Raw genomic sequence first — 14,822 nt, 5'->3', positions numbered from 1 at the left:
ATGGAGCCGCCGGTGAGGGGCTGGGGAGGGGGCGCGTGACGTCAGCGGGTCCCCGCCCCCCGCTCCCCCCCCGCGCCCTGGTGCCCCGTAACTGCGGCGGGTCCCCGGGACCGCGGGAGTCGCCTCTGCCCCATGCGGGACGCGGGGTCATTGCCCCGGACCCCGGCACAGCACCCCCCCCCTCCCGTCGGACCTTGCTGATTGGCCCCGCTCCGGGGGTCCCCGTAACTACCCCCGCGGACCCTGGTATTGCCCCCCGCCCCGCCCCGTGCACTCCAGTATCTGCCCCCCAGTACCTGGTATTGCCCCTCCGCGCACTCCTGAACTGTCCCCCCCGGACCCCGGTATTGCCCCCCAGCTCCACGTGTTCCAGTAACTGCCCTAGGAACCCCCGCCATTGCTTCCCCCCCCCACCCCGTGCGTTCCTGTTATCCCCCCGTGCCCTGAGAACCCCCCACGCGCTCCCGGACCTGCCCCTGGGGGTCCCGGGGTGCCGCCGCGCGGGTGCCCCCACGGCCCTTGTCCCGCAGGCGCTGGCGGGCGCCGAGGAGGCAGCAGCGCTGTACCGGGAGCTGAGCCAGCACCCGGCACTGAGCAGCGCCTGCGTCGGCCCCGACGTCACCACCCAGTACGGGGGCAAGTACTGCAGCCTCTACACGGGTACGGGCACCGCGAGGCCGGGGGGACGTGTGCGGGGACCCCCCGCTCCCCGCTCATGTCATCCTCCTGGCAGCATGGTCCCAGCGGGACCTGGCACGGGCCGAGAGCATCAAGTTCTGCCGCCAGTACCTGCTCTTCCATGACGGCTGCTCCGTGGTGTATGCGGGGCCAGCGGGCGCCTGCTCCGAGCTCAAAGACGAGTGAGTCCCCGCGCCGCCCGCGCCCGTGTCCCCGGGGCTCACGCGGAGCTCACGGGGCGGCCTCCCCGCAGGCTGCTGAGCCGGGAGTCCCCGAGCGGCGCCCTCAAGGCCGTCCTGCGCAAGGCCCGGAGCAAGGAGGATGAGAAGCAGTTTCTGGAGGTGAGGACTTGGCCCCGGGCAGTGGGGCATGTGGCGCGGGGTGCCTGGTGCTGCTCCCTGCCGTGGCCAGGTGCTGCCCCGCCGGCTCTGCCCCCAGGTGTGGGATCAGAACCGCAAGGTGAAGAGCATTGACCTGACAGCTCTCGACAAGCACGGCAGCGTCTACGACGACGGTGAGCGGTGTGCGGGGAGGCACCTGCGGCCCTGGCGGCTCCCAGGCGGTCCCTGCCTGAGCCTCTCTCCGCAGATCAGTTTGGCTGCCTGGCCTGGTCACACTCGGAGACTCACCTGCTCTACGTGGCTGAGAAGAAGCGGCCCAAGGCCGAGTCCTTCTTCCAGAGCAAAGCGCCTGAGCTGGGCGGCTCCGCCGAAGAGGACCTGGGCTGCCCCAAGAAGCCGGAGGCACCCGTCAAGGTAGGGAGGCCCGAGGGGCTGTACTGGGGGCGCTGCTCGCCAGCCCCGTGGCCCACAGTGCCCATGGCACTGGCGGCACGTTGCAGGGCGAGCAGTTCGTGTACCGCGAGGGCTGGGGCGAGACGCTGGGCAACCGCAGCGTGCCTGTGCTCTGTGTGCTCGACATCGAGGGCAGCAGCATCTCCGTGCTGGAGGGCATCCCGGAGCACGTCTCCCCCGGGCAGGTGAGAGCACGCGAGGCAGCCAACGTCTCCCACTGGGGCTGGGGCTCTTTGTTCTCCTGGAGAAGAGAGACCATGGGAAGAGCCGGCCCCGGCGTCGGACGGGATGGAGGACCCCAGGCGCAGGGCCTGAGCTGCTCTCCCACTCTGCCCGCAGGCCTTCTGGTCACCCGGTGACACCGGCGTGGTGTTCGTGGGCTGGTGGCACGAGCCCTTCCGCCTGGGCCTGCGGCACTGCACGAACCGCCGGTGAGCGGGGCAGCGAGCGCGGCGCCCGGGCCGCCCCACCGCCTGCCACCGCAGTGACACCACATCGCTCCTTGCAGGTCCGCGCTCTTCTACGTGGACCTCACGGGTGCGAAGTGCGGTGAGTTGTCCCCACTGCCGGCATCGCCCCGGCCCCCACGCCCCTCACACCCCCTCACTGTCCCCTCGTGCCCTGGCAGAGCTGCTCTCCGATGACACCGAGGCCACGTGGTCCCCGCGCCTCAGCCCTGATGGCTGCCGCGTCGCCTACCTGCAGAACAGCGCGCTGGGCCCCCACCAGCAGTGCAGCCGCCTGCGCGTGGTGAGCAGCGCCCTGCGCCCCGGGCGTGCAGCACGGGGCGGCAGCGCCGAGCGCGGGAGCTCACGGCAGCGCCCTGTCTCCCGCAGTATGACTGGTACACGCGGCGCACGCACACCGTGCTGGAGGCCGTGCCCCGGCAGGCGGCGGGTGAGTAGAGCCCGCGTGGGGCTACGCGGGGCGGCGCGGCGGTGCCTGCTGAGCCCTGCCGCGCTCGTTGCAGGCGCTTTCCCGGGCATCTACTGCAGCGCCCTGCCAGGGCTGTGCTGGGCTGCCGACAGCCAGAGGCTCTTGCTGGACACGGCACAGCGCAGCCAGCAGGTGGGTGAGCAGGGTGGCACCGGGGGGTGCTGTGCCTTGATGAGCAGGGTGGCACCACAGGGTGCTGTGCCCAGTGTACAGGGTGGCACCGTGGGTTGTCATGCACAGGGTGGCACCGGGGGTTGTTGTGCACAGGGTGGCACCGCGGGGTGCTGCGCCCGGTGTGCAGGGTGGCACCAGGGGGTGTCATGCACAGGATGGCACTGCGGGGTGCTGCGCCTGGTGTGCAGGGTGGCACCAGGGGGTGTCGTGCACAGGGTGGCACTACAGGGTGCTGTGCCTGGGTGAACAGGGTGGCGCTGGGGGGTGCTGTGCCCGGCACCGGGCTGCTTCAGGGCTCTGCTCCCTTCTGCCCCCTGCTCCCAGGACCTCTTTGTGGTGGACACGCAGACGGGCACGGTGACCTCGCTGACAGCTGGTAGGTGCCACCGCCCTGCTGAGCTGGCAGGGCCCTGGCAGTGACGGGATCTGGGGGAGATTTGCCCGTGGCCTGCGGCGGCCCTCGCCCCTTTTCTCCCCAGATGCTCCTCAGGGGAGCTGGACTCTCCTCACCATCGACAGGGATATCTTGGTGGCCAGTTTCTCCACCCCTAACTGCCCCCCCAAGCTGGTAAGGCGCCGGCCCCATCCCCAGCACCTACTGGCCCCTCTCGGCCCCGGCGCTGACACGGTCCTCCCCGTGCAGAAAGTGGCCCTGCTGCCCGGCGCGGGCCGGGAGGCCCAGGTGCGGTGGCAGTGCCTGCAGGATGCGGCGCCAGTGCCCAGCATCACGTGGGCCGTGCGCACACTGTACCCGCGGCAGGAGCATGCGCGCTACGGTGAGCAGCGGGCGCGTGTGCAGGCGGGCGGCCAGGCCATGCGCTCGGCGCCGCCACCTCACGGCCCTGCTGCCTCCGCAGGTGGCCTTGACTTCGACGCCATCCTGCTGCGGCCAAGCGAGGGCCACGCCGCCCACAAGCCGCCGCTCGTCGTGATGCCCCACGGTGAGGTTTCCCCTGCGTCCCGCCCCTCCAGCAACTCATGTGCCAGCCAAGGCTTCACTGCCGTGGCCGTTGCCTCGTAGGGGGGCCCCACGCCGTGTTTGTGGCCGGGTGGATGCTGTACCCTGCTGTGCTCTGCTGCATGGGCTTCGCCGTGCTCCTGGGTGAGTGCTGCTGGAGACGGGGCAGCTTCGAGGCTGGCACTGAGCGGAGCTGAGTGCTGCCTGGCCGCAAGGCTGGGGTGGTGGGAGCAACAAGGGCCGTGGCGCCGTGTCCCACAGTGAATTACCGCGGCTCGCTGGGCTTCGGCCAGGACAGCGTGGACTCCCTGCTGGGCAACGTGGGCACGCAGGACGTGCAGGACGTGCAGGTACGGCCCTGGCGCATGGGGCCTTCCTTGGGGTGCCCCGCGCCGGCCGTGGGGGCTCCCCTAGTGGGCTCCCATGTCTGTCCCGCGGGCGCTGGGCGCGGGAGCCTGCACCGCCCTCAGCGGGGCTCCCGGGCACCCGCAGCTCTGCGTGGAGCAGGTGCTGCAGGAGGAGGCGCTCGACTCGACCCGCGTGGCGCTCATGGGTGGCTCGCACGGTGGCTTCCTGGCCTGCCACCTCATCGGGCAGTTCCCTGACACCTACCAGGCATGCGTGGTCCGCAACCCTGTGGTGAACATCGCCTCCATGGTCACCACCACCGACATCCCCGACTGGTGAGTGCCCCACGCCAGCAGCAGCCCCTGCGGCAGCCCCTGCCCCTCACGGCTCTCGCCCCGCAGGTGCCTGACAGAGACCGGGCTGCCCTACGCGCCCAACGCGCTGCCGGACCCAGCGCAGTGGGCTGAGATGCTGCACAAGTCGCCCATACGCTACGTTGACCGGGTACGTGCTGTCCCTGTGCCTCCAGCCCGGCCACACAGCGGCTCCAGGGCGCTGAGGCCACATTGCTCTCGGGCAGGTCCGCGTGCCCGTGCTGCTGCTGCTGGGCGAGGACGACCTGCGCGTGCCCCCCAAGCAGGGCCTGGAGTATTACCGGGCCCTCAAGGCCCGTGGCGTCCCCACGCGGTGAGTGCAGGGCGTTGGGCGCTCTCAAGGCCGCACGCGGCCGTGGCGCTCACCACTCTTTCCTCCCTCCCAGGCTGCTCTGGTACCCAGGCAACAGCCACGCTCTGGCTGGCGTCGAGGCCGAAGCCGACGGCTTCATGAACATCGCGCTGTGGCTGCTCGAGCACCTGCGGTGCTGAGACCGCGCTCTGGCTCCCCAATAAACTCTTGGCCTGCGCCCGTGTTGCCTCTCGTGTCATCTCTCAGGGCGGTGCCGTCGCTGCTAGGGGTGTCATAGAGTCATTAGGTTGGAAAAGACCGTGAGGACCATCGAGTCCCTGTGCGGCCTCTGCCCCGGGGTGCTCGTGGCCGTGGGGCAGGCAGTGCCCAGGTCCCTTTCCCCCAAGGGGCCACACGGGGCCGTGCCTGGCGCTGCTGGTGCCGATGCCCAGCAGCCAGTGCGTGCGGATCCTCCCCCTGGTGCCTCCTTGGGCCTCCCGAGGCAGCTGGCGGCCTGGCCCGAGCCCAGCGGGCTGCCCAGCGCGTTCCTGCGCGGGTGCCGCCTGCGCAGCCTGGCGGCCTGCCCGGCCCCAGAAGCAGAGACGCCGCTCACCGGGCGCAGCACGACGGAGCGGGGCCCATGGCCTCGGGGCGCGAGGCCGACGCTGAGGTAGGGGTCCCGCATGGGCCCCAGGGCAGTGGGCAGAGCCCCGTTGCAGTGGGCACAGCAGGGGTCGCCTCGCCGGTGCCAGCGTCTCTGCTCCCACACGCAGCTGCCAAGCAGCCCGCGGGCCGTCACTGCCCGCTACCATGAGCTCAGCCGCTTCCCCTGCGTGACCTACGCGGCCGTGGGCGACGGGGGCGACGGTGCCTTCCCACTCTACACAGGTGAGTGCAGGAGCCCGCGCGGCGCCACCGCGGTGCCCGGCCACACACTCACCACCACTGTCTCTGCAGAGTGCAGCCAGCCTGACCCGCAGCGCCAGCGACAACTGCGCTTCAGCCGGCACTACAGCGTGCGCCGTGCGCCCACCGGGGCACTCTCCGTGCACCGCACAGCGCTCAGCGCTGAGATCCACCATGAGTACGGCGCAGGGCAGCACCAGCAGCGCTGTGGTGTGGGGACATGCGCGGGCCGCCCCTCACTGCGGCCCTCCTGCCCCCTCGCAGGTTCCTGGGCCAGCTCTCGCCCAGCGGGCACCTCCGCGCTGCGCTCACCCGCTGCTCCGGCCAGGGCCACGAGCTGCTGGAGGTAAAGCGGGCGCGGCGGCTCGCCGGGTGGCTCGGCGCTGGCACACAATGCTGACACCCGCTCGGCTGCAGGTGTGGGGCAGCACCGGCCGCTGCTGCAGCGTGGACCTCACGGCACTGGGCAAGCACGGGGCGGTCTACACGGAGGGTAAGATCCCGTCCCGCGCTGCCGAAGTGCAGGGTACTGCGGGGTGGGCACAGCCGCCGGTGCCGGATACCCGCCTGGCCCACGTAAGTGCCGGGCCTTGGCATCCTGGCACCGTCTCTCTGCGCCAGGCCCCTTTGCTTGCCTGGCCTGGTCACATGCGGAGACACGGCTGCTCTACGTGGCTGAGAAGAGCCAGGCCGAGCCCCGGCCCCTCTTTTCTGGGGCTGCTCCGGGAGCGGCCGGGCCTGTGGTGGAGGAAGAGGAGGAGGAGGAGAAGGTGGGGAACACCTGAGAATGGGGCCGTGTACAGCAGGGCTGTGCTGTGCACGCAGTGAGCATGTCAGGCATGCTACGGGCATGCCCCATGCCCTGTGAACAGGCTGTCCCCCCGTGGGGATGTGCCACAAGTGCCACACGCGGGCCAGGCGCCCACCCCGTGCCCGTTGCAGTTTGTGTACCGCGAGGACTGGGGGGAGGCGCTGAGCGGCCGCAGCGTGCCCGTCCTGTGTGTGCTGTGCCTCAAGGAGGGCAGCGTCACCGTACTGCAGGGCATCCCGCAGGACGTGTCCCCCGGGCAGGTGAGCACAGCCCTCCGGGTGGTGACGCCAGCCGCACGGGGGGCAGGAGCCGCCCCAGGGGCTGATACAGTGTCCTGGCTCCCGCGCAGGCCTTGTGGGCCCCTGAGGACAGCGGCGTGGTGTTCGTGGGCTGGTGGCACCAGCCCTTCCGCCTGGGGCTCAGCGCCTGCTCCAACAGGAGGTGGGTCCCCGTGGCACTGGGTGGCCCCGGGCACGGCTGGCGCTTTGAGCCGCCCCCTGATCCTCCCCAGGTCGGCCCTTTTCTACCTGGACCTGGCCAGCGGGCGCTGCGGTGAGCGGCGCCGGGGGGACGCGATGGCAACGCTTGGGGTCCCTGGCCGTGCAGGGGGTCCCCGCCACCCTGACGCCCCCAGCGTGTTCCCACAGAGCTGCTGTCCGCCGAGCACCGTGCTGCGTGCTCTCCCCGGCTCAGCCCCGACGGCCGGCGCCTGCTCTACCTGGAGGGGGTGGCCGGGGGGCCTCATCGGCAGTGCCTGCAGCTGCGTGTGGTGAGCACGACACCATCCTGCCGCCCGCGGGCCCGGTGCCACCAGCCCCAGCCCTGACCCCCCGGCCACCCCCAGCTCTTCTGGCGCACCAGGCTGGCAGCCACGGTGCTTGACGTGGTGCAGGAGCCGGCAGGCGGCGGGAACGCCTTCGCTGGCATCTATGCGACCGCGCTGCCGCCACGGTGCTGGGCGGCTGACGGGCGGCGCGCGCTGCTCAGCACCCCGCAGCGGAGCCGCACGGTGAGTGGGGCGCCCGGCAGCAGCACCCATGGGCCCCATGGCGCCCGGCACCCCACGCTCTGCTCCCTCACAGGACCTGCTGCTGGTGGACACCGAGGTGGCCACAGTGACCAACCTTACGGCAGGTACGGGGCTGCCTGCTCACCCCGCGTGCCACAGGGAGCCCAGCGAGCAGCGGTGCCCTCTGCTTTGCCAGGCTCGCCCGAAGGCTGCTGGGAGCTGCTCACGGCCCAGCGGGACCTGCTGGTGGCCACATGCTCGGCCCCAAACCGGCCACCCAGCCTGGTGAGGAGAGGCGCAGGGTGGCACAGCCGCAGGGCAGCCGAGCAATGCGCGGCGCAGACACGAGGGCACAGCCGGGGGCAGGCAGGGCATGACAGGGCACATCGTGGCATGGCAAGGTAGAGAGCAGGGCTGGCACAGCGTAGCCCCTGTGGCACAGCATGGCCCATATGGCACAGCATGGTATAGTGCAGCATAGCCCCTATGGCTCGGCATGGCACGGCATAGGCCATATGGAACGGCATAGCCCCTGTGGCATGGCATGGCATAGCCTATATGGCGCAGCACAACCAGGGATGCTTTGGGACAGCCTGGCATGGCATGGTGAGGCACAGCACAGTATGGTCTGGCACCACGTGACCACTGTGTCACAGCATGGCATGGCACAGCATGGTGCAGAGGGCATGGCATGCCCAGCACAGCATGGCTGGAACTGCAGGGCAGGGAAAGGATGGGCATGGCATGGGATGGGACAATGAGGCCTGGCCTGGCTCGGCACGGCGGGCACATCATGGCGCAGTGTGTCACACCCTTGGCAGGGTGGGCGGCCATGGCCTGGCCAGTGCCACCCTTGGGCCCAGCTGCGCCCTGCCAGTGGTAGCGATGGGTCTGCCCACGGTCCTGGTGCCCTCCAGTCTGCGCTGGTGGCACCTTTGCCCGTGGCAGGTGGTGGCGCTGCTGCCACCAGCGGGCCAGGAGCTGACCCTCCAGTGGGTGTATGCGGAGGACGTCCCACCGGTGCCCGGTGTCTCCTGGAAAACCCTGACGGTGCAGCCACCCGCCGAGGAGCAGAGCCCTCCTCTGCGCGGTGAGTGCCCGGTGCGGGGACACGCGGGTGGCACCTGGGCCTGGGCGCTGAGCAGCGGCTGCTCTGTGCTGCCGCAGGAGCCCAGCCCTTCGAGGCCCTGCTGCTGAGCCCGCCGGCCTGCACGGCCTCGCACCCGCTGCTCGTGTGCCCACATGGTGAGTGAGCGCCGGGCGCCGCTGCGGGCACCACCTCCCTCCCCATCCTGACACTGTCGCCAGGTGGCCCCCACGCTGTCTTCGATGCGCGCTGGCGCCCAGCCATGGCGGCGCTGTGCCAGCTGGGCTTCGCCGTGCTCATGGGTGAGTGCGGCCGGGGTGGGCGCTGCGCCGCCGCAGGGCCTGGCGCCCCTGCCCCGTGCTGCCACGGCGCCCGTTCCCGCAGTGAACTACCGCGGCTCGCTGGGCTTTGGCCAGGCCGCCCTAGCCTCGCTGCTGTCGCGGGTGGGCGAGCAGGACGTGGCTGACACGCAGCTGGCGGCCGAGCAGGCGCTGCGGGACGAGGCCCTGGACCGGCGCCGTGTGGCCCTGCTGGGTGGCTCACACGGCGCCTTCATCGCCCTCCACCTGCTCGCCTGCCACCCTGAACTCTACCGCGCCTGCGCCGTCCGGAGCCCCGTCACCAACCTGGCCACCTTGCTGGGCACCTCCGACATCCCTGACTGGTGAGGCGCCCCGTCCCCGCGTGCCGGGGCCTGCCGGTGCCCGCTGACGGCACCGTCCCGCAGGCGCTACGCATCGCTGGGGCTGCCCTACTCCTTCGAGCGGGTGCCGCGCACTGAGGACCTGGCTGCCATGCTGCAGCGCTCGCCCATCGCCCAGGCGCACCAGGTAAGGCGGCGGTGGCAGCGGGGACCAGTGCCAGACGCTGCCGGGCACCAACCATGGGCTCTGTGTGCAGGTGCGGGCGCCGGTGCTGCTGTGCGTGGGTGCAAGGGACCGACGCGTGTCCCCCACGCAGGCGCTGGAGTTTTACCGGGTGCTGCGCGCACGGGACATCCCGGTGCGGTGAGTTTGGCACTGCCGGGCAGCCAGGGGCCCAGCGGGCACCCGGGCTGATCCTGTGTCCTCCCGCCGGCAGCCTGCTCTGGTACCCGGAGGGAAACCACGCGCTGTCCGGCGTGGAGACCGAGGCCAACGTCTTCACCAGCTGTGCCCGCTGGATCATCCGTCACCTGGGCCAGCCCTGCCGGGCCGCACCGGACCAGCACAGCCCCTAGGGCCGCGGTGACGAGGCTGTGCTGGGGCTGGCGTGGTCCCCGGGGTTGGCACCAGGGGGAGTGGGCATAGCCAGGGACAGGGCGGGGAGGGGCCTTGACTCTAAATAAACAGATGAGACCCTATGCAGTGGTGCCCACCCGCTGCCCACAGGCACTGGGATACCGCACGTGGCCACAGGGGCCTCCTGGCTGCCCGCTGGCAGATGAGCCACCACGTCCCCGTGTCCTGCGACCCAGGGCAATGGGCATCCCGGCCTCCCTCCAAACGCAGTCACGGGCTGGGCGCCTCTGCCTTTATTGCGGGTGGGCAAGGAGGTGGCACCTCCAGGTCACAGCGAGCAGGGACAGGCCACCCCCGTGGGCCCACCGGGCCACGCGCCATCCGGCTCAGGCCATCTTCATGACCTTGTGCATCCAGTCGACGTAAAGGGAGACGCGGATGAAAAGGGCAGGCTGGTTGGTGCGGGCACACACACGGGCCGGGGTGATCACCCCCTCCAGCACCCAGCAGTCGTGGGTGAGGCAGGCCAGGGGCCCCCCGTAGTCCCCCTGCGGGAGCAAGAGAGCGGCATAACTCCGTGCCACCCCGGCAGTGGCACCCACAGGCGCTGCGAGGTGGCCGGGGGCCCCGCGGCAGCGCTTACCTCGCAGGCGCCGACGCCGGTGCGCAGCGGCGAGGTGCACAGCTCACTGTCCTTGATGCGCCCACGCAGCATCGCGCTGCACTCCGCGTTGGACAGCACGGGCAGCTGCGCCACGTTGAGCACGGAGTCATCCGTGGTGCCTGTGGGGAGGGAGGGAGCACACGAGGCGGGGGTGCCCCCCGGGCAGGGGGGGGGGAAGGGTGTCCACGGGCAGGGCATGGGCGCTGTGGGCAGGGGGAGAGGGAGTACCATGGACAAGGGGACCCTGAGGAAGAGGGATACCATGGGCAGGGGGATGCTGTGGGTGCAAGGATGCTGCGGACAGCAGATTATGTCAAGCTGGGTGATACCATGGGAAAGGGATGGCATGGGCAGGAGGACTTGGCCTTTGTGGGTACAGGATGCCCTGGGCAGGGGGTTGTGGTGGAGAGGGGGATGCCATTGGCACAGGATGCCATGGGCAGGAGGATGGTGTGGGAGGGGAATGCCATGGGCAGGGGGATGCTGTGGGGAGGGGATGCCATGGGCAGGGGATGCTGTGGGCAGGGGGATGCTCTAGGCAGGGGCAGACCGCAGGCAGGGGGATGTCAAGGCTGCGGAGATGCCGCAGGCGGGCGGACGCCCCGGGCAGCAGGACGCTGCAGGCAGGGCAGGGGTCCCGCCGCGGGTACCTCTGGTCTCCCCCCAGCCGGCAATCTCGCACACGGTCTGGGCGGGCACGACGTAGCGCTCGGGCGGCAGGCAGATCAGCGCCACCCGCTTGTTCAGCACAGCCGGCCTGCGGCAGGGACACGGCTCGGCTCGCGGCGCCCACCGCTGCCCCCGCCGCCGGCACGGCCCGGCCTCCACCGCGGGCACCCCGCTCACCTCGCCAGCTTCAGCAGCACCAGGTGTGACTCGGAGGGGCCGCACACGATGCGCACAATGGGGATGGTTTGCTTGTCGGGGTCCTCGGGGCCAGGGTCCTTGAAGAGGGTTCCCAGTTGGACCTCGTAGCCTGTCAGGTCGGCGTCGCTACAGGGAAGGGCATCAGGGCACCGCTGGGGAACCCCACGTGCCCAGCTGCGGAGGTCTCCCCGCACCCCATGGGGCCACTTACCAGGAGGAGAAGCACTGCTGGCTGCTGATGACCCACTGCTCCTTCACCAGGGACCCCCCGCAGAAGTGCACGCCAGCCCTGTCACGGGCAGGACGGGCCGCGGTGAGTGCGGTGCCCGCTCAGATGCCGGGTGCCGCCAGCAGCCCGGGCACTCACCGGTTTCGGATGCTGACGGTCCAGGGTGAGTTGCCAGGCCGGCCGCCCACGACGCGCCCCTTCTGCTGCAGCCGCTCATCCCGCTGGCCGCAGCGCTCGAAGGCCACGGCGTCTGCAGGCAGCGCGACCGTGAGCCACGGAGCCGTGCGCTGCCGCGGCACGTGGCACAGCACTCCTACCTGCATGCTCCAGCGTGGATGGCACCCTGTCCCCAGCTGCGGAGAGGAAGCACAGGGTGGGCACGGGCCAGGGGCTCCGGTGCGGGGCGCCCGCCCGCTCCCGCTGCGCACTCACTGCACGGCTTCAGGGCGCAGTAGTCGAAGGGCGTGCGCGGATCCATGGTGTAGCACCAGGGCCCATGGCTGTCGCCATCGGGGTTGCGGCAGTAGTTCTCCTCCAGGTGCGCCTCGGGGTGGCTACTGGGCGAGATGCTGGTGGCACCGGGATAGACCTCAGCACCGGCGCGTGCCACCAGGCCCCGCAACCCCGTGCCCGCGCGCTCACAGTGGCACGTGGGGCTCCCGCGCTGACCACTTCTGGCACGTGATGCCCTTGCGCGTCTTGCTCACGCGGCCGTGGTAGAGCTCGCCGTGGCCGTGGTAGCAGTCTGGGCACGGAGGGCGGCTCATGGAGGGCAGGCAGGCTGCCCACCATCCCCGCCAGTGCCCCAGCTGTGCCCCTCACCCTGGGCGCCCAGCTCGGTGGCGCAGCGCTGGATCTGGAAGCAGAAGGCCACACGCAGGGAGGGACGCATGGTGAAGCACCACGGCGCCTCGGAGCCGTCAGGGTTGCGGCAGTAGTTCTCCTGCAGGTCCCTACCAGGGGATGCGATGGCACGCAGGGTGCTGAGCGGGGTGCCCGCACCGCCGCCCACCCCCGGTGCCATCAGCCCTACTTGCACGGGTACTTCTCGGGCACAAAGTGGTGCTTGTGGGGCTCCTGCGCATCCCAGCGCTGGCAGGGGATCCCCGAGGCGGTGACATTCACCCGGCCCCGGTAGCCTTCGCCCTTCCCTCTGAAGCAGCCGCTGGTGACATTCCCAGGCCGTGGACGCTTCTCTGCTTTGCGTGGCCAGGCAGGGACGGAGCAGCAGGGTTAGGGCTGGCGCCGCGGCCGGCTGCCCCCCGCGGGGCGTCTCGCCCTGTCGCAGCGGTGCTTACTGCAGACGCGGATGCGGCAGAACTCCCGCTCGCGCGCGGGGTCCGTGGTGTAGCACCAGGGCCGCTCCGAGCTGTCGGGGTTGCGGCAGTAGTTGTCATCCAGGCCCTTGTTGGGGTACCTGGGGATGGATGAGCACAGAAGATGAGCACGGTGGCCACAGCGGCGGCAGTGTGTGCGTGGCTGGGGGCACTCATACTTGTCTGGGTGGTAGGGGTGCTTGTGCGGGTGCTGCAGGTCCCAGCGCTGGCACTCGGTGCCCGACTCGGTGTGGTCCACGGCGCCGCGGTAGTCCTCCCCATTGCAGCTCATGCAGACGGCTGCCGGAACGAGCAGGGGCTCAGCGCCACGGCGGTGCCATGCAGCGCCCATCCCTGGCATGGCGCCGCTCACCATCCTCACACTTCTTGATGCCGCAGCTCTGGTGGCGCACGCCGGGCTCCATGGTGTAGCACCACGGGCCCCGCTTGTCGCCGTCGGGGTTGCGGCAGTAGTTCTCTTCCAGCCCATTCCGCGACGATGGCAGGAACCTGCGGGCAAAAGGCTCGCAGCTGGCAGGCACCCGGCAGGCCGGGCGCTCGCCCGTGCACCCCGCGGTGGCACCTGTGGTCGTGCGGCACCGTGGCGTGCCAGTGCTGGCAGGTGAGGCCCTTCTCCGTGACGGCCTGCGTGCCGCGGTACCCGGTGCCCTCGGCCACCACGCAGTCCCGCAGGTAGTCTGCACAGGGGCGGGCGCCGCATCACGGCAGGGCCGGCACCGCCGCCGCCGTCGCTGCAGCGGGTCCCCCACCTTTCTTCTGGTAGAGGTCGTAGCGGAGGTTCTTCTGCAGCCGCACGTGGGGCGAGTGCTGCGTCCAGGGCAGCAGCTGGCACAGGCGGCCCTGCCGCTCATGGTGGAAGGCCCTGGGGGCACAGGGAGGCCCAGCATGGCACCATGCAAGGCGGCACTCCTGGCACGCCGCGGGCGGCGCCGTCCCGCTCACCGGCAGGCCGGGCTGGCGGCGCAGCGCTGGGCGCACTGCTCCGCGGTGCCGTGCTCCGGCGGCGGCGGCGTGGTGCTGGTGGGTGCTGGTAGCAGCTCGGTGGCCCTCAGGCGCTGGAAGTCATTGAGGGGCGAGCGCTGGCCTGGGGAGCGCGGCGGGGAGCTCAGCCCTCCCGTCCCGGCACGGCGGCCGGCGCTGGCACGCGGGGCACAGGACCCACTGCCCCGTGGGGTATAGGGACCCTGGGCCCAAGGGGCACAGGACCCCCCCATCCCTATGGAGCACGGGAGTCGCTGGCCCACGGAGCTTGGAGAACCTTGTCCCGCGGAGGAGAGGATCTGTCCCATGGACACACCACAGAGGATTGGTGCCCCGTGGAGATTGGGGACTTGGCCCACGGAGCAAGGGCGCCCCTGCCCTATGGAGCTTGGGGACCCCTATGCCATGCAGCACCGGAGCCGGTGCCCTGTGGAGCATGGGGATTCCTGCCCCATGGAGCCCAGTATCACTGTCCCATGGAGCACTGGAATGCTTGCCCCGTGGAGCACAGGACCCCCGGCCTCACAGAGCATGGGGATCCCTGTCCCATGGGGACCCTTGTCCCATGGTGGAAATAAACCCTGTCCCACAGATCATAGGCCCATGGAGCAGAGGGTTCCTGTCCCCTGGAGCACCAGGACCCCTGTCCCGTGGGGCACAGGAGCCCTGCCATGAAGCATGAAGATCCCTGCCCCATGGAGCATGGAGATCGCTGCCCCACGGAGCGCGGGAGCCCCACAAAGGACAGTCCCCTCGCTCTGTGCGGCACTCGGCGCCCTCCGCAGCCCTCCAACCTCCCCCAGCTCTTCTGGGGGCAGCCAGGGGAGGGCAGGGGGCTGCCAGGCCCATTCGGGCCCACAGGGCCCACGGCAGCGGTGCCTACCTGAGCCCCGGCCCGTGGCCAGAGCGAGCAGGAGCCCCAGCGCGGCCCACATCGTCCCCGGCACGGCCGCTGTGTCCCCGGGCCTGCGCAGCTCCGCTCCGCGGGCCGGGGGGTGGCCCCGGGGCAGGGTCAGGCCCGCTGCCGGCCCCGGGCAAATATTTGCCTCCGGGCCAGGGGCCAAGAGAGGAGCAGGAGGGCCGGCCTGGGCCGGACCGGGCTGAGCCGCGCAGCGGTGGGGCCGAGGTGGCGGGAGCAGCAGGGGCGGCTGGAGGTT

At 71.0% G+C, this 14,822-nt stretch overlaps 3 protein-coding genes across 3 annotated transcripts; 2 read left to right on the top strand and 1 right to left on the bottom strand.

The window, feature by feature from the left end:
* Positions 1-4,791, top strand: LOC104569948 (acylamino-acid-releasing enzyme). The gene is made up of 22 exons (XM_088526837.1): positions 1-12; positions 531-660; positions 734-860; positions 932-1,019; positions 1,117-1,192; positions 1,267-1,433; positions 1,520-1,657; positions 1,812-1,903; positions 1,981-2,021; positions 2,101-2,222; positions 2,309-2,369; positions 2,443-2,540; positions 2,907-2,958; positions 3,062-3,150; positions 3,226-3,358; positions 3,440-3,523; positions 3,604-3,684; positions 3,802-3,890; positions 4,033-4,223; positions 4,290-4,392; positions 4,469-4,575; positions 4,649-4,791. The coding sequence occupies exons 1-22, from the start codon at positions 1-3 to the stop codon at positions 4,752-4,754; spliced, it is 2,187 nt and encodes a 728-aa protein (XP_088382963.1). The 3' UTR covers positions 4,755-4,791.
* Positions 4,792-5,194: 403 nt separating this feature from the next.
* On the top strand, positions 5,195-9,586 carry LOC148596199 (acylamino-acid-releasing enzyme-like). Its single transcript, XM_088526828.1, has 20 exons — positions 5,195-5,224; positions 5,328-5,442; positions 5,512-5,638; positions 5,725-5,806; positions 5,878-5,953; positions 6,082-6,230; positions 6,403-6,531; positions 6,621-6,712; positions 6,783-6,823; positions 6,919-7,040; positions 7,116-7,280; positions 7,354-7,405; positions 7,477-7,565; positions 8,229-8,370; positions 8,448-8,525; positions 8,589-8,669; positions 8,752-9,031; positions 9,095-9,197; positions 9,268-9,374; positions 9,448-9,586. Exons 1-20 carry the CDS (start codon positions 5,195-5,197, stop codon positions 9,584-9,586), a joined length of 2,199 nt encoding a protein of 732 aa, XP_088382954.1.
* Positions 9,587-9,961: 375 nt separating this feature from the next.
* MST1 (macrophage stimulating 1) lies at positions 9,962-14,600 on the bottom strand. Its single transcript, XM_088526817.1, has 18 exons — positions 14,549-14,600; positions 13,627-13,768; positions 13,434-13,546; positions 13,247-13,361; positions 13,037-13,173; positions 12,843-12,963; positions 12,646-12,764; positions 12,381-12,546; positions 12,170-12,300; positions 11,990-12,092; positions 11,780-11,916; positions 11,665-11,700; positions 11,486-11,597; positions 11,330-11,407; positions 11,098-11,244; positions 10,902-11,008; positions 10,231-10,370; positions 9,962-10,135 (listed from the first exon to the last, which is right to left on the bottom strand). The coding sequence occupies exons 1-18, from the start codon at positions 14,598-14,600 to the stop codon at positions 9,974-9,976; spliced, it is 2,118 nt and encodes a 705-aa protein (XP_088382943.1). The 3' UTR covers positions 9,962-9,973.
* Positions 14,601-14,822: the final 222 nt, after the last annotated feature.

The sequence above is a fragment of the Tinamus guttatus genome, unplaced genomic scaffold (genome assembly GCF_059628265.1).
Source record: "Tinamus guttatus ecotype Peru unplaced genomic scaffold, ASM5962826v1 Tinamus_guttatus_pri_ptg000026l, whole genome shotgun sequence".
NCBI lineage: Eukaryota > Metazoa > Chordata > Aves > Tinamiformes > Tinamidae > Tinamus > Tinamus guttatus.
The sequence above is the reverse complement of the archived record's forward strand: the minus strand, read 5'-3'. Positions and strand labels throughout refer to the sequence as shown.